The 19,294-nt window shown below is 38.3% G+C and overlaps 1 protein-coding gene across 1 annotated transcript in view; it reads left to right on the forward strand.

Moving 5' to 3' along the window:
• Positions 1-10,204: 10,204 nt before the first annotated feature.
• The window catches only part of LOC121372948 (talin-2-like), a 32,382-nt gene continuing 23,292 nt past the window's right edge, over positions 10,205-19,294 (forward strand). Inside the window, exons 1-7 of the mRNA XM_041499385.1 lie at positions 10,205-10,340; positions 11,997-12,094; positions 13,417-13,546; positions 14,781-14,930; positions 15,716-15,858; positions 16,559-16,686; positions 17,797-17,860. Coding sequence (XP_041355319.1) covers positions 10,205-10,340; positions 11,997-12,094; positions 13,417-13,546; positions 14,781-14,930; positions 15,716-15,858; positions 16,559-16,686; positions 17,797-17,860 — 849 coding nt within the window. The remainder of the gene's footprint in view (positions 10,341-11,996; positions 12,095-13,416; positions 13,547-14,780; positions 14,931-15,715; positions 15,859-16,558; positions 16,687-17,796; positions 17,861-19,294) is intronic.

Below are 19,294 nucleotides of genomic sequence, written 5' to 3' on the forward strand. Positions count from 1 at the left end.
CTCAACCATATGTCCAACGCCATATAACCATAAATAAAATTTGTTGAGTGCATCGTTAAATAAAACATTTCTTTCTTTCTTTTTTTCTCTGTTAGAATACACATAGCCATAGTTTAAAATGAAGGATTTGGTGAGCAAGTACAAGCATCCCATTCATTTGACACAATATATTTTTTATGTCCATCTAATATTTATGTACCTCGTAACCCGTAATTATTGATTCGGTGTACAACCAGTGTGAAAGACAAATGTTATCTGCTGATGTCTTCTTCTGCATTTACATCATTCGGTCTCATGCTGTCTGACATTGAACTTGATTCATTCTTAGCCGTTCACTTTATTACTTTACACATCTAAACAGGATAAGAGTAAATTTACGTAATCGAGGATATTACCGTAATACTTGCCACAATTATCGGGAACTGAATGCTCAAGTCGTTTCTCTTCCATGTGACATTACAAAAATGGTTCTAATAATGAGTTCTGATAGGGGAGATAACCAGTTTATGCATAAAGTATCATGTACTTTAATGTTTTTACACTACTTGTATGTCACATTAAACTTTTGACTACATTGTACAAATATATTCCTGACTTTATAGCTACTGGGGAGGGCTGGATGTAGCCCAGTGGTAAAGCGTTCGTTTGATGTACGGTCAGTCTGGGATTGATCACTGTCGGCGGGCCCATTGGGCTATTCTCGTTCTGGTCAGTGCACCACGACTGTGGTATGTGCTATCCTGTCTGTGGGATGATGGCTTTGGCATCAACTGGTTTAGGTAGCATGACATTAATAGCAGATCGTGATATTAGCTTACGACATTCATTTAGTGGTACAGTGCACACTTTGATGTGTGGTCGATTTGGGATCGATCCCCATCGGTGGGCCCATTGGGCTATTCTTGTTCCGGTCAGTACACCACGACTGATATATCAAATACTGTGGCATGTGCTATCCTGTCTGTGGGATGATGATGCATATAAAAGATCCCTTGCTACTAATAGAAAAATGTAGCTGGTTTCCTCTCTAAGACTACATGTATATGTCAGAATTACCAAATGTTTGACATCCAATAGCTGATGATTAATTAATCAATGTCCACCAGTGGTGTCGTTAAACAAAAACGTGTGTAATTTTGTAGCTACTGCAACATGTTTATGGCCAATAAATTAAACCTTTGTTAACAATTATAATGATGTGTTACTTGCATAGTTTTGATTTGAAGAAACGTGTGCCTAGATATAGTATTCAAGGTTACACAGATGACACCATGGGGAGGGGGGGGGGGGGGGGGGGGGGGGAGTCTTATTCAACTTAATGTGCTAGCACAACAAATTGAGAATAAGGTTACAGGTAGCCCATGCAAGGATAGCATGCATTACGCATATCCGGCAAGGGAGAGAATTCTGCAGTGTGAAGGTATGACTCAGGTTGAATAGCATTGTTTGTTGTGCTAGCACTAGATAAGTATGAATAATAATGAAAATTAGAAACAAACTTTCTGATTGAGGAGAATGATCGATTGCTCCCCTAACTTAGATGATTAGATGATGGGGATCCATTTAAGATATTACCATATTGAGCATCAATACTTAATACTGCAGTATTACGTTTTGTTTAAATTTACATGCTAAGGGGAGATAAAAATTATTCTCCTTGAACTACAGTCTCAGTGGAGAGTGATGGAGAGAGTGAGTGAGTGATATTTCCCCTTAAAGGACAAGGCCTAGCTACATTAATATGTATTCATATGAATTTCTGCATAAAAGCTAGGTGCAAGATTTATCTCAGTCGGTTGAGTGTTTGCTTGAGGTGCAGGATCAAACCACCTCAGTGGATCCATTCAACTGATTGGGGTTTATATCTTGTTCCAGCCAATGTACCACAGCTGGTCAAAGGCCATGATATATGCTTTCTGTCTGTGGGAAAGTGCATATAAAAGACCTCTTGCTGCTAATGGAAAAATGTAGTGGGTTGAGTGTTTGCTTGAAATACATGCGTCACAGGATCGAACCACCACAGTGGATCCATTCAACTGATTGGGTTTTTTGTCTTGTTCCAGCCAATGTACCACAGCTGGTCAAAGGCCATGATATATGCTTTCTGTCTGTGGGAAAGTGCATATAAAAGCTCTCTTGCTGCTAATGGAGAAATGTAGCGGGTTGAGTGTTTGCTTGAAATACATGCGTCACAGGATCGAACCACCACAGTGTATCCATTCAACTGATTGGTTTTTTTCTTGTTCCAACCAATGCATGACAACTGGTCAAAGGCCATATGTGTTTTCCTGTCTGTGGGAAAGTGCATATAAAAGATCTCTTGTTGCATTAGGAAAAATGTACTGGGTTTCTTCTGATGACCATGAGTCAGAATGACCAAATATTTCACATCCAGTAGCTGATGCTTAAATAATTAATGTACTCTAGTGGTGTCGTTAAACAAAACAAACTTTACTATTATCTCTCTAAAATGATAAAAATAGACATTAATTTCCATAATTTTACCCCTGTATACCATCTGCCAGAAACCCGCACACCTTCTGCGTTCAAGCTATAGTTGATCATGCTTTAGATTTGGAGTCCGTTTGTGGTGATAAAAAAACGCTGTCTCTGTCAAGTCTTCTTTGGAACCCCAAAGCTTGATAGCCAGTGTTGCACCAATATGCACTGTGTTGGTATTTCACAATTTGAGTACTGTAAAATACTTTATTTATTAATTTTTTAATTTAAGTTTTCTGATCGTTCTAATATTTGTACTAGGTTAAATCTCATTTTATTTCCTAAAATATTTGTTTTTCGTATGTACGAAATTATTTGAAGACAAAATCCCGTTTGGATCTCTTACAAATATTAAGATGACCAGAAACACATTGAATATACAGACACTGATATTCTAAACAAGAACATATATTTAATATGTAATGTTAATCGTAGAAATATTTTATTAGTCGGAAATCATTTTACAATGCAGCAAACTCAGGAATGTCCCTTTAACCACCAATATGCACTGCTTCAGTGTAGAACAATTTTATTATTTTGAAAGACCTAATTTGTACCAAATTGTAATTTTGATGCTGCACCAATATGCACTGCCTTGGTATATTTATAATTTGAGTATTTTGCAAGACAGGAACTTTTGATCAGATTGTAATTTTAACACCACCAATATTCACTACTTTAGTGTATTATGATTTTAGTCTTTTGAAAGTCCAGAATTTGAACCAAATTGAAATTTTGAAACCACGAATATGCACTGCCTTGGTATGTCATAATTTGAGTATTTTGAAAGACCAAAACTTGTGCCAGATTGTAATTTTGAGTCCACCAATATGTGTTGTATTAGTATATTATAATAGAGTTTTGAAAGACCAGGACTTGTATATAGTATAATTTGAGTATTTTGGATTACCAGAATTTGTAATTTTGAGACCACCAATATGCATTATATTTATATATAAAAATTTGAGTGTTTTGAAGAATTTGTATGAGATTGTAATTTTGAGAACACCAATATGCATTGTATTTATATATCACAATTTGAGTGTTTTGAAGACCAGAATTTATATGAGATTGTAATTTTGAGAACACCAATATGCATTATATTTATATATCATAATTTGAGTGTTTTTTAAAAATCAGAACTTATTTCGAGGGTACACAAATATGCATAGTGTTTGTCTATTATAATTTGAGAGTGTTGAAAATCCAGAATTTGTACCACATGGTAATTTTAACAGTCACCAATATGCACTGCCTTGGAATATATTATAATTAACCACCAATATGCACTGCTTTAGTGTAGAATAATTTGAAAGGCCAGAACTTGTAACAAATTGTAATTTCGAGGCTACACAAATAGGCATAGTCATCATATATTATAATTTTGAAAGTTTTGTAAGTCCAGAATTTGTACCAGATGGTAATTTTAACAACTACCAATATGCACTGCCTTGGAATATATTAAATATTATAATTGGCCACCAATATGCACTGCCTTGGAATATATTAAATATTATATTTGGCCACCAATATGCACTGCCTTGGAATATATTAAATATTATAATTGGCCACCAATATGCACTGCCTTGGATATTAAATATTATAAACCAATATATTATAATTGGCCACCAATATGCACTGCCTTGGAATATATTAAATATTATAATTGGCCACCAATATGCACTGCCTTGGAATATATTAAATATTATAATTGGCCACCAATATAATGCACTGCCTTGGAATATATTAAATATTATAATTGGCCACCAATATAATGCACTGCCTTGGAATATATTAAATATTATAATTGGCCACCAATATGCACTGCCTTGGAATATATTAAATATTATAATTGGCCACCAATATGCACTGCCTTGGAATATATTAAATATTATAATTGGCCACCAATATGCACTGCCTTGGAATATATTAAATATTATAATTGGCCACCAATATAATGCACTGCCTTGGAATATATTAAATATTATAATTGGCCACCAATATAATGCACTGCCTTGGAATATATTAAATATTATAATTGGCCACCAATATGCACTGCCTTGGAATATATTAAATATTATAATTGGCCACCAATATGCACTGCCTTGGAATATATTAAATATTATAATTGGCCACCAATATGCACTGCTTTAGTGTGGAACAATTTGAAAGGCCAGGGGCCTAATTCACAAAGCTCTCTTAGGCTCTGCTAGACAACAAAGCATTCTCTTTTAGCAAAGTCTTTTAGCATTGCACTGCGATATCACAAATTTGCGAGAATTTTGTGAATTAGGCCCCAGAACTTGTAACAAATTGTAATTTCGTAGCTACACAAATATGCATAGTTTTCATATATTATAATTTGAGAGTTTTGAAAGTCCAAAATTTCTACCAGATGGTAATTAATTTTAACAGCCATCAATATACACTGCCTTGGAATATATTATAATTGACCACCAATATAATGCACTGCTTTAGTTTAGAATAATTTTGAAAGACCAGAACTTGTAACAGATTGTAATTTTGTAGCTACACAAATATGCCTAGTGTTTCTCTATTAGACTGGGACCTGTACGGGAAGTTAAGTCTGTTCAATGGAGGAGAGTCGAGTGACTGACAGATGCCGTCTCGCGGGACTCAAACTCCGTTCTCTACCAGGAGATCAGCGTGAGTTGCGATGCACAATATAATGCCATGCCATCGCGCATATCAAATCCCCTTGGCCATATTGTTTGTAAAATGTGCCATATTTATTGATCGGTATTATCATTAGCCCGGCATTATTCATGGCTTTATTGACTCTGAATGTGATTGGTCCCCGATGTTTATAAATATGACATTATAAGCGCTCCCGGGAGTTACACGAACAAGATGTATTCATTTAGCGTGTAATTGGAGATAACACACGCACATGGTTTTGATTAATGTGTGTTTGTACACCTTCGTTAGTCCACTGCTTTTTAAGTGCTCTAACAATAGAATGAAGTACAGACTTGTGATTTGCCATGTCAGTCCCACTTCACCCAAACCCCACCCCCACCCCACCCCTAGTGGACGTATTGGATCATTTCTCATGACAACCAATGCTGTTACTAGTATGTCAAAGATTAATGTGAGTTTGTACACTTATGTTAGTCCACCAGTTTTTTTAGTCTTGTTACAGTAGAACAAAGTACAGACATGTGATTTGCCTTGTGAAACCCACCCCCACCTGAACCCCTAGTGGACGTATTGGGTCATTTCTCATGACAACCAATGCCCATACCATTATAGTATGTCAAAGATTAATGTGAGTTTGTAGAATGAAGTACAGACTTGTGATTTGCCCTGTCAACCCCCACCTCACCAAAACCCCCTAGTGGAGGTATTGGGTCATTTCCCAATACAATGATGCTGTTACTGTTATGTCAGAGATTAATGTGAGTTTATACATTTGTGTTAGTCCGCTGGTTTCTATGGTAACAGTAGAATGAAGTAGTCTTATGATTTATACTGTCAGCCCCACCCGAACCCTCAGTGGAACTATTTGGGTCATCTCCCTTTGCAATCGGTTCTCTTACCATTGCCAGTATCTTAAAGGGACAGTCGATCCAGAGTTTACAACCATTGTAAAGCGTTTACGACCAATAGAGCCTTTTCGATTGGGTAACATACAAATTAAATACATTTTCTTATTTAAAATATCAGTGTCCGTTTTTACAAGGTGTTTGTTGTTTTTCTAGCTGGATTTTACCTCCCAATAATTTCGTACGTACGAAAAAATATATATCACGAATTACAGTAAAAACTGAGTGCTACAAAAATTAGTATACGATCGCAAACGCATTTGATATACAGACACTGGTATTCTAAACAAGAAAATATATTTAGTATGAAATATATGTAGTAGTGGTCAACAAACACATTTGATATACAGACACTGCAAGTTATTCTAAACAAGAAAATGTATTTAGTACAACATAGTAGTGGCCAACAAGGCTCTGTTATCGCAAACATCTTAAAATGGCTGCAAACTCAGGACCGTCCCTTTAAAATTAATGTAAGTCTGTATTCCTTTGTCAGGCCAACAACCGGCCTCGGTGGCGTCGTGGCAGGCCATCGGTCTACAGGCTGGTAGGTACTGGGTTCGGATCCCAGTCGAGGCATGGGATTTTTAATCGAGATACCGACTCCAAACCCTGAGTGAGTGCTCCGCAAGGCTCAATGGGTAGGTGTAAACCACTTGCACCGACCAGTGATCCATAACTGGTTCAACAAAGGCCATGGTTTGTGCTATCCTGCCTGTGGGAAGCGCAAATAAAAGATCCCTTGCTGCCTGTCGTAAAAAGAGTAGCCTATGTGGCGACAGCGGGTTTCCTCTAAAAACAGTGTCAGAATGACCATATGTTTGACGTCCAATAGCCGATGATAAGATAAAAAATCAATGTGCTCTAGCGGCGTCGTTAAATAAAACAAACTTTACTTTTTACTTTGTCAGGCCAACAGGTTTTAGTCATAAAAAGCCACAACAGAATGAATAACCTTTACTTTGTTATAAATCAAATATGTATTTTTATTAATATTTTCATCCGATTGTGAACCAGTGTACCATGACTAGTTCATCAAAGACCTTGGTACATACTGTCCCGACTATGGGAAAGTGCATATAAAAGACCTCTTGCTGTTTCTGAAGGGAGTACTCTGTATGGCAGCAACTAGACGTAGTTCAAAATTTTCTGAGGTGTCATTAAACACACATTCCTTTCCTTTATCTCACTGTCTAAATCAAGTATCAAAATAACCATTTGTTAGCACCAAATAGCCATAGTTAAAATGTGTTGAGGTGTCATTAAAAAAACATTCCTTTCGTTTCCTGTCACTCTTGATATTACCAACTATGGGAAAGTGCATATAAAAGACCTCATGCTGTTTTTGAAAAGGGAAAAGTCTGTATGACACCAAATAGCCATAGTTTAAAATGTGCTAAGATGTCATTAAACAAACATTCCTTTCCTTTCTTCTCACTCTTGATATACATATAGTGTTAAAATAACCATATGTTAGACACCAAATAGCCGTAGTTTAAAATGTGCTGAGGTGTCATTTAACAAACCTTCCATTCCTTTACCCTCACTCTCGATGAAGTATTAAAATAACCATATGTTAGTCACCAAATACCCAGTTTAAAATGTGCTGAGGTATCATTAAATAAACATTCCTTTCCTTTCCTCTGACCACAAGATGTAAAAACAAATATTACAAGTGTTCTTGTTTTATTTAATTTAATTTCTTTCTCCTCTTTTTTTTGTTTGTTTATTGTTCAATCTAATTAACTGATTATGATAATGGTGAATCCGTCATGTAACAGGAGATAAAATCAATTATTCTGCTGCCGATTTATTCTGACCGGGCGATAAAGTAACTGACCTGTTGGCGTTGGGGAAACAACAGGAGCAGGTCTGCTGGAGATAAACATTCCGTATGGCACTTTTACAGTGGCCGGAGCGGGAAGTAGCCCAGTGGTAAAGCACTTGCTAGATGCGCAGTCGGTGTGAGATCGATCCCCGTCAGTGGCCCCATTGTGCTATTTCTCGTTCCAGCCAGTGCACCATTACTGATATATCAAAGGTTGTGGTATATATTACACTGCCTGTGGGATGGTGCATATTAAAGATCCCTTGCTGCTAATTGAAAAGAGTAGCCCATGAAGTGGCGACAGCGGGTTTCCTCTCTCAATATCTGTATGATCCTTAACCATATGTCTGACGCCATATAACCGTAAATAAAATGTGTTGAGTGAGTTGTTGAATAAAACATTTCTTTCTTTTTTTCTTTTACAGTGGCCATGACACATGGTAACATAACTTAATATATAAACCAATTGAACTCCCCAAAAAGCAGTTGAAAGGCTGTCACTGGCCTCGGTGGCGTAGTGGTTAAGCCATCGGACTACAGGCTGATAGGTACAGGGTTCACAGCCCGGTACCGGCTCACACCCTGAGCGAGTTTTAACGACTCAATGGGTAGATGTCAGACCACAACACCCTCTTCTCTCTCACTAACCACTAACAATTAACCCACTGTCCTGGGCAGACAGCCCAGATAGCTGAGGTGCGTGCCCAGGACAGCGTGCTTGAACCTTAATTGAATTGACAGAGTAACCTAACTGAATACAACCCCCCCCTCCCAAAAAAAAAGAAGTTTGTTTTGTTTAATGATGCCTCTAGAGCACATTAATTTATTAATCATCGGCTATTGGAAAGAAAGACACACTCAACACATTGTATTTACGGTTAGATGGTGTCAGACATGTGGTTAAGGACCACACAAATATTGAGAGAGCAAAAACGCTGTCACAACTTCATGGGCTATTCTTTTTGATTAGCAGCAAGGGATCTTTTATATGCACCCAATAGCTGATGATTAATTAATCAATGTGCTCAAGTGGTGTGGTTAAACAAACAAACAAAAAGAGAAATTTCCCAAAGATAAGAAAGCACACACACCATATAGCCTTTCACTAGTCATGATGCACTGGCTGGAACAATGGGCTCATTGATGGGGATCGATCTCACACCGACCGTGGATCAGGTGAATGCTTCACCAGTGTCCTGCCCCAAATACAAACCAATTCATCTGCATTGGTGACATGCATCCAAAATAAATAACTGACCTGTTTGCACTTGAAAATAACCGGAGCTGGTTTGTTGTACATGTAGATAAACTTTCAGTGTTGTACTTTAACAGTGGTCATGACAAGTATGTGAACTAAACTTAATTTATTACCCCAGCAGACAATCATAACGGGGAAAATAAAAATAATAATTTTTCAGAAATTATCATGCATTGGTCTAACGAGCAATACTAATGGATGATTTGACGCTTACAAAGCATTGACCTTGTCAGTACTAAATATGACATCATCATGGTTTAGCAAACACACACAATAACGTCATGTAGTTTAAAGAGTTTGCATTTACAGCTATCTGTTTTTGGCATTAAATTTATAACAAAATGTCATTGTAGATTTTGTACCAGAATAAAGAGAACTTTTGTTTTTGAAAATTATATATGAACGTGATAACAAAGTTATATCAATACTCAGAACAGTGCGTAAAGTGGTTTATGTCGTTTCTATACATGTATGTGCATGTGTCTCGAAAATAAAGGCTTTTAGAGAAAAAATAGCTCAGGTAATAAATAGAATAACCAACAGAAAATCAATCCAATATTATTTTAGTGACTTCAAACTCGGGATGTAGGGGTGGGATGTAGCCCAGTGGTAAAGCGCTCGCTCGATGCACGGTCGGTCTGGGCTATTTCTTGTTCCAGCCAGTGCACCATGACTAGTATATCAAAGGCCGTGGTATGTACTACCCTGTCTGGGATGGTGCATATAAAAGATCCCTTGCTGCTAATCAAAAAGAGTAGCCCATGAAGTGGCGACAGCAGGTTTCCTCTCTCAATGGTCCTTAACCATATGTCCGACACCATATAACCGTAAATAAAATGTGTTGAGTGCATTGTTAAATAATTACATTGCCTTCTTTCTTTCAAACCCAGGAAAGAAAAATGTAGCACATGTATTTACATGGCTAATTTTGATATTTTTTATTCCAGGATTTCTTTGTCTGATAGCGGGCATTACTTGACACAGACAACAATACAGCTGAGATCGCACTAGAACTTCAACAGGACTGAGCATTCACTTGCTGAACTATGCAATATGGCGATGCTGTCACTGAAAATCAGCGTTGTTGCCAGCAACATCGTCAAGACGATGCAGTTCGAGCCGTCGACAATTGTTTACGACGCGTGCCGGATCATCCGAGAGAGAGTGGCCGATCCCAATCTGGGAAATCGTAAGTTTAAAAAAAAAAAAAAAAAAAAAATTGTCTTGATTGATTATGTAATGTCTGCCACATGGTTTATGCCCTGTTGTTAAGGGTTTTTTGGGGGGTTTTTTGCTGATGTAAAATGGATGCATGACTCCTTAGCTTGACATCATGATTCAACTTTCTGTGCCAGCAACTATCACTCCTAAAACATTTAAAAAATAATTTATTTTCTCAGCATTTAACTTGATCCAAATACAGTATACATGCATGCAGAACAAGATCATTCCATTATTAGTCCACTACCGATCCAACCTGGGGGGACTATAGGTTTCATCTCTATCATTCTGTCGGTCCGTCGGTCAGTCCTTGTCTGTCTTTGTATCCATCCGTCTGTCTGTCTGTCTGTCTGTTCATCTGTCCGTCCTTCCATGTCTGTCCATCCATCTGTGTCTGTCTGCATCTGTCCATCCGTGCCGGCCTCGGTGGCGTCGTGGCAGGCCATCGGTCTACAGGCTGGTAGGTACTGGGTTCGGATCCCAGTCGAGGCATGGGATTTTTAATCCAGATACCGACTCCAAACCCTGAGTGAGTGCTCTGCAAGGCTCAATGGGTAGGTGTAAACCACTTGCACCGACCAGTGATCCATAACTGGTTCAACAAAGGCCATGGTTTGTGCTATCCTGCCTGTGGGAAGTGCAAATAAAAGATCCCTTGCTGCCTGTCGTAAAAAGAGTAGCCTATGTGGCGACAGTGGGTTTCCTCTAAAAACAGTGTCAGAATGACCATATGTTTGACGTCCAATAGCCGATGATAAGATAAAAAAATCAATTTGCTCTAGTGGCGTCGTTAAATAAAACAAACTTTACTTTACTTTACTATCCATCCGTCTGTCGGTCCGTCCGTCTGTCTGTCCCACATTTAGTTTTCTGGACTGTTTTTCACAATGCCTCCGGATAGTGAGATGAAATTTATTTCTGTATACATTTTTATGTAGTTACAGATCAAGTTTGACTTCAATGGCAATTTACCTGTGTGTGACGGAGTTATTGCCCTTACATTTATGAGATAAGAAAATATTTGGGGCCTGGTAGGGGATATGTATTGCTTAAGCAGTACTCTCAGAATGCTTGTTATCTGTAGAAATATTTGTTGGTATTTAAGAAATATCCCTCCCCTCCCCCCCCCCCCCCCCCCCCCCCCCCGGGTTTCTGCCAGATGGTAAAATGGGTATGGTGCCATACCCAAATATTTTGCAGATATACATTTTTTTAAGTTGACATTTTGACAGAATTAATGATTCTTATCATTACTATATGATTTTCTTAACTCTAACACTGGACCTAACCCATTTTCCTTCTGGGGGACAGCAGGTACATGCAGCACACACATTGTAAATATTCAGTTCCATAGTGCCATACCAAAATATTTCTTTCTGATAGAAACCCTGCCCCCCCCCCCCCCCCCCCCCCACCAATTTTTTTGTTTTTTGTTCTTGTTGAATTAATTTTTCCACAAATTGTGTATCCTTGTTTTGAAAAACAATTAATCACTACTAAAATGATCTTAAGATAGCTTCCAACTTGTTTTTCCCCTCATACTTTATTGTATGACTTAAAAGAGATTGTGATGTCTGTGTTTGTTATTTCTCTGTATTTACTTACTGTGTTTTGTGTATTTCAGCATCAGAGTTCGGACTTTTTCTTGCTGATGAAGACCCCAAGAAAGGGGTGTGGCTTGAGCAGGGGCGGAGCCTGGAGTACTACCTCCTCAGAAATGGGGTGGGTAACCAACATTTTAATCTTAAACAGAATCTGGGAAATACTTATCTCATAATGAGAAATATAGACAGACAATTATTTCACTTTAGTATGTGAAACATGCTAATAAATGTCAATATATATATTCACATGTCAGATGTCAAAATTGTTTATTTATACACTACAGTGAAACTTCTCAAAACCGGACCCTCTGTAAACCGGAATTCCCTCAAAACCGGACGTTTTTCACGGCCCCTTTTCAAATATATATACAGAAGAGAACCTCTCTAAACCGGATACCTCATAAAACCAGACTTTTTACTTGGTCCCGTGGGTGTCCGGTTTAGAGAAGTTTAACTGTATTTTTGTTTCTGTGATACCAAATTAGTAGACATTTATCCTTTGCTACTACCTAATGCAAAAATGTTTCGGGTTTCCTCTACATTATATGTAAACATTACCAAATGTTTGACATCCAGTAGCCGATATTTAATAAATCGATGTGCTCTAGTAGTGTCATTAAACAAAGCAAACAAAGTTTAGTAGAAATTTTCGACTGCTAGGATGAGTGTTCACTAATTTATGCGCACTTTGACGTTGAAGAAACACAAAGGGAACAATGCACACCTGATATGTTTTGGTCGAAAGATTGAACCCCTAAATGAACCCCTTAAGTCTCGAATTCTCAATAGTTTTAAGTTAAGACTAAAAAGTTTTATAGGGCAGGATTTAGCTCAGTCAGTTAAGTACTCACTTAGGTGCTTGCGTCGCAGGATCGAACCACCTGGGTGAATCCATTCAACTGATTGGGTTTTTCCTGTTCCAACCAATGCACCACAACTGGATAAAGGCCATGGTATGTGCTATCCTGTCTGTGGGGAAGTGCATATAAAAGATCCCTTGCTGCATTAGGAAAAATGTAGCAGGTTTTTTGTGATGACCACAAGTCATAATTACCAAATGTTTGACATCCAATAGCCTATGATTAATTAATCAATGTGCTCTAGTGGTGTCGTTAAACAAAACAAATAAGCTAATGATATACCGGTAACGGGTTTCAACTACAAAGTGATAACGTGTAAGCTATCTCTCGCTTATGGCCCTTTCCAGATCTGCGAGTAAACTATGCAGAAAGCGTGGTTTTGTAAACACGGGTAAAACACACACATGTGAAATGCACCTCAGGTGTTGGTTTTGGTCAAGTTTTTCAGCGTTTTGTTTTACGTAAACCAGTGTTAAACCTAGGTTTTGATAAAACCTGGTGTTACGAAACCCAGACATGTGAAATCGATCCAGATGTTGTTATATTCTGTCTTCCATTTACATTTTTTTTACTGTTGCAGGATCTTCTGGAGTACAAGAAGAAACATCGCATTCTGAAGGTGCGGACTCTCGACGGGGCCCTGAAAACACTGCAGGTCGATGACAGCCACACGGTGGGACAACTCATGGTGACAATCTGCACGAAGATGGGTATGGAATTATCTCCCTTTAGCTTTTTTTTTCAATGGCGCAATCTCCCCTTTGGTTATATTGTAACATGAGGTGTCATTATTTAATTCCACTGGCCTCATGGTGACAATCTGCACAAAGATGGGTATGGAGTTATCTCCCTTTACAGTGTTTGATAAATTATCAACTGAATACCGGCCTCAGTGGTGTCGTGGTTAAGCCATCGGACATAAGGCTAGTAGGTACAGGGTTCGTAGCCAGGCACCGGCTCCCACCCATAGCAAGTTTTAACGACTCAATAGGTAGGTATAAGGCCACTACACCCTCTTCTCTCTCTCTCACTAACCACTTACAATTAACAACTAACCCACTGTCCTGGACAGACAGCCCAGATAGCTGAGGTGTGTGCCCAGGACAGCATGCTTGAACCTTAATTGGATGTAAGCACGAAAATAAGTTAAAATGAAATGAAAATCAACTGTATTACTATAATATATAAAACACTAATGAAAGCTTTTGTGAGAGCTGGTGACTTTCTCAGATATTTGTCGAACACTGCCTATGCATTATTTGTTTTAGGGAGTAACCTCCCCTTTGGTTATACAATATTTTGTTGGGTTGTAAATATTCTCAAAATATTAACTTTTTGTTTATTCACAACCAGGGGCCTAATTCACTAAGCTCTCTCAACTTTGCGATCTCGCAGCACAATATAAAGATACTTCCTAAGAGGATGCAATGTTGCTTAAGAAAGCCTAAGAGAGCTCCATGATCAAAGGGCGTGGTATGTTTGTGGGAAAGTGCATATAACAGATCCCTTTCTGCATTAGGAAAAATATAGTGGGTTTCCTCAGAATTACCAAATGTTTGACATCCAATAGCCGATGATTAATAAATTGATGTGCTCTATTGGTGTTGAAAAACACAGGGATGTGAGAGCTAAAAAAACAAAAACAAAAACAAAAACATGATGTTCAGTACTGTTGACCACACAAGGTTCATTTGCCTGTTTTCACGGTTTCAAGTTTATGATGTGTGCCTTATATTATAAGTTATAACCAGTTTAGATTTGTTAGCATTGAATGCAATTTTTGGCAGTTCCAGGGTTTGCTAACAACAATTTTCCTTCAGGGGCTCTTGAGCGGCCCCTGGACCCCGGCCACAGTAAGCTTTTTTGTTCCAGCCCCTCTCATATCCCTAAAAACAAAACAAACTTTAACTTTAGTACATGAAATATGTTTATTCTGTTTATCAGGAATCACGAACCACGAAGAATATTCCCTCGTCCACGAGCTTCCAGAGCAAGAGAAGGAAAAGACCTTGACCTTGAAGAGAGACAAGTCGATTGCGAAGGATCAGAAAAAACTTGAAGAGATGAAGAAGAAGCTGCACACTGATGATGACAGTAAGGAGATTCTTCACTTGATTTAAGGACAAAATGCAGCCAAGTGGTAAAACGCTCGCTTGATGCGCAGTCAGTCTAGGATCGATCCCCGTCAGTGGGCCCATTGGGCTATTTCTTGTTCCATCCAGTGCACCATGACTGGTATATCAAAGGCCGTGGTATGTGTTATCACTTGATTTAAAGGCGGGACGTAGCCCAGTGGTAAAGCGCTCGGTCTACGATCGATTCTCATCGGTGGGCCCATTGGGCTATTTCTCGTTCCAACCAGTGCACCACGACTGGTATATCAAAGGCCCATTGGGCTATTTCTCGTTTCATATATCAAAGGCCGTGGCGTGTGCTATCCTGTCTGTGGGATGGTGCATATAAAAGATCCCTTGCTGCTTCCATCCAGTGCACCATGACTGGTATATCAAAAGCCGTGGTATGTGTTATCACTTGATTTAAAGGTGGGATGTAGCACAACGGTAAAGTGCTCAGTCTAGGATCGATTCTCATCGGTGGGCCCATTGGGCTATTTCTTGTTCCATCCAGTGCACCACGACTGGTATATCAAAGGCTGTAGCATGTGCTGTCCTGTCTGTGGGATGGTGCATATACAAGATCCCTTGGTGCTAATTGAAAAGAGTAGTCTATGAAGTTGTGACAGTATGTTTCCTCTCTCAATATCTGTGTGGTTCTTAACCATATGTCCGACACCATATAACAATAAATAAAGTGTGTTGAGTGTGTCGTTAAATAAAACATTTCCTTCCTTCCCTGAACTATATTGTTTGAATTTTCAGTCAACTGGTTGGACTTTGGCAAGACTCTGCGAGAACAAGGAATTGATCAAAATGAAATCCTCCTCCTCAGACGGAAGTTCTTCTTCTCCGACCAGAATGTAGACGCACGTGACCCCATCCAGTTGAATCTGCTTTACGTTCAGGTATATTAGAATATTTGTTCACACAGTAGACCCATTCAGGGGTGGAACTAGGATTTAAAGAAGGGGTTGTAGGGTGGTTACAGTAATAATAGATGCATGAGACCCCATCCAGTTAAATCTGCTTTACGTTCAGGTATATTAGAATATTTGTTCACGCAGGAGACACATTCATGGGTTGGACTAGGATTTTAAGAAGGGGTGAGGTTACAGTAATAATAGACGCACATGACACTGTTCAGTTAAATCTGCTTTATGTTAGGTAAATGAGAATATTTTTACCTATGTAAAGTAGGATGTAGCTCAGTGGTGTACAGCTTTTGATACATCTTTCCCTCAGCAGACCCATTTACAGGTGGAGTTAGAATTTAGTGGGAGTTGGGGAAGGGTTGTGTGGGGGGTTACAGTAAGAAAATCTGCTTTATGTTCAGGTAAATTGGAATATTATTTGTCATCCATAGAGAAGGATGTGCCTCCGTGGTAAACGGGTTTTGATACATCATTCCCGCTGCAGATTTATTCAGGGATGGAACTAGGTTTTTAAGAAGGGCAAGGTTTACAGTAATAATAGACGCACGTTACACGGTTCAGTTGAATCTGCTTTGTGAGAATATTTTTTACGTGTATAAGGTGGGATGCAGCTTTAGTGGTGAACACAAACTTTAATGCATGTGTTTTCATACTGCTTTGGTTTTAATTTCAGTCCCGGGACGCCATTTTGAATGGTGCGCACCCTGTGAGTCAAGACGAGGCGATTCAGTTTGGCGGAATTCAGTGTCAGATTCAGTTCGGGGATCACATTGAATCAAAACACAAACCAGGATTTCTAGAGTGAGCACAAACATTGTTGTTATTATAGTGTTTTTATACAACTTGTTAATAAGATTATCCTGGATTTTCAGCCCTATAACAAGAGTTCTGTTTGTTTGTCTCAACAAAATAAACACACATCCTGCATTTTCCTGTTTTAAAAAAATATATTATCATACCTTAACCAGGTGTGGGAATTTTCCTCGGATCTGCGGTTTTCCTCTCATGGAACATTGCGTTTCCTCGCATTTTAATTGTCCTCTCTAGATTTCCTCTTTTTTACAGTTCATCACCCCGAACCCCTCTAGATTTCCTCTTTTTTACAGTTCACCACCCCGGACCCCTCTAGATTTCCTCTTTTTTACAGTTCACCACCCTGGACCCCTCTAGATTTCCTCTTTTTTATAGTTCACCACCACGGACCCCTCTAGATTCCCTCTTTTTTACAGTTCACCACCCCGGACCTCTCTAGATTTCCTCTTTTTTACAGTTCACCAATTCCCACCCCTGCTTAACATGTTATAAATATAAACCATTGGAGGGATAAATACATTTGGAAAGACGTAACTGAATTCATTCAAATTTCGTTTGGCTGTTAGGAATTATTTTAGACAAAAATGAATATTAAGATACTACAAAATTATAATTATGTCCAGAGATGTGTTGGGTTATACACATATTCAAATTGCAAGCCACAAAATATAAGTGGAGGTAAATTGTAATTTTAATAATGTAAAATTATTTTATTTGCCTAAAACCTTTAAAACTCAGGGTAATCCGTAAGTCCACAAGATACCAATTTGCGAAAAACTATTTTAACTCGTGTATAATAACACAGGTTTATATCAACCACATAAAGGGATTTAATCCATTTCCAGATAACCACTGTACAGGTAACTCCGTATATCATAAAAGCACCTTTTATGATTATCTTCATGATACCCCATTTTGGACTTAGCGATATCATGTACAATTAACATAATTATGCTTTGCCGATTCATACAGTTTGCATGCTTTTTTTGTTTGTTTATACCCTGATGAATCGAAGTAGCAAAAGACAATTGTTAGCTGAAATATGTTTTATTTTTTCTTCATGACTAGTTGTAATACCCTTTTTTTCATTGTTTTTAGTCTGAAGGAATTTCTACCCAAAGAGTATATCAAAATAAAAGGTGCTGAGAAGAAGATTTTCATTGTAAGTATTCGCAATTTATCAAATATCTTGTTTCTTATACTTTCAAATATGACCCTAGTTTCCACCATTATACGTTTTTATCCTGTAACCACCATTTCTATTGACAAAATACCGGCCTCGGTGGCGTCGTGGTAGGCCATCGGTCTACCGGCTGGTAGGTACTGGGTTCGGATCCCAGTCGAGACATGGGATTTTTAATCCAGATACCGACTCCAAACCCTGAGTGAGTGCTCCACAAGGCTCAATGGGTAGGTGTAAACCACTTGCACTGACCAGTGATCCATAACTGGTTCAACAAAGGCCATGGTTTGTGCTATCCTGCCTGTGGGAAGAGCAAATAAAAGATCCCTTGCTGCCAATCGGAAGAGTAGCCCATGTAGTGGCGACAGCGGGTTTCCTCTCAAAATCTGTGTGGTCCTTAACCATATGTCCGACGCCATATAACCGTAAATAAAATGTGTTGAGTGCGTCGTTAAATAAAACATTTCTTTCGGTTTTTTCTATTGACAAAATATGATGACAGATAAAGCAAAGTCATATCCTGCTACTAGCCGGATATAACCTTTAATGTCACTCATAGCTACATTACAAAATTGCTCATTTGACCTCTAGGTCATCGTACAATGTGGCTGAAATAACAGAAATAATAGCTTTTCCCCTTAATTGTTGTGGTCTGCAGGATAAAGATAATAACTAGTTAATGACGTCGGATATCTGCTTTATCCTGTTCAGGCCAAATGAGAAATTCTGCTTGGCAGGGCCTCGCGTAATTTCCCATTCTTACCTTCACAGGATAAAGCAGATATCTGATGTCATTAACTAGTTATTTTTTATTTCTCTCACCCTAACCAAATAAAAAAGGCTAAATACAGGTATTACTTTTCCAAATTGTTGAGGGGGTGATGGCTGTGTCAACTTTTATGTTAAAGATTCACGTTTAGATCAGTTTCTCACGCACCATAGGTCCTAGGTTTTTGATTTCACCTATGAATGTTCGTCATGTTGCATTGAAAAAGTTTATAGTACGCGAGTCATTTTAATTGCACAGAATTCTACTTTACCACTAACTCTGCACAAAATGTGCAATTGTTTTTACTCAGATTAACAATTTTGGCAAATTCAGTGTTTTTGGTCATTGGTCATTTGTTGTAGATCAAAATTAAGTTTATGCCAAATAAAAATGGTTTGTTTCTTGGAGACTAGAGTCAGCAGGCTTTACGTTTCACTAAAACCAAATGTTGTCTATATACAGAGATGTTTCATGTTAAAAGTATGGCATCAGTAATTTTAAATCAAAAGGACAGACCCTAGTTTTTAAACACAAAGACATATTTTTCACTATTAGAGCCATTTATGTTCACTGAAATCAAACATTACTTATATTTTATTGTTTAGATTATCCAGTTCCGTAGAACCGAAGTGTTTCTGGTCATC

Source organism: Gigantopelta aegis, chromosome 5 (assembly GCF_016097555.1).
Source record: "Gigantopelta aegis isolate Gae_Host chromosome 5, Gae_host_genome, whole genome shotgun sequence".
NCBI lineage: Eukaryota > Metazoa > Mollusca > Gastropoda > Neomphalida > Peltospiridae > Gigantopelta > Gigantopelta aegis.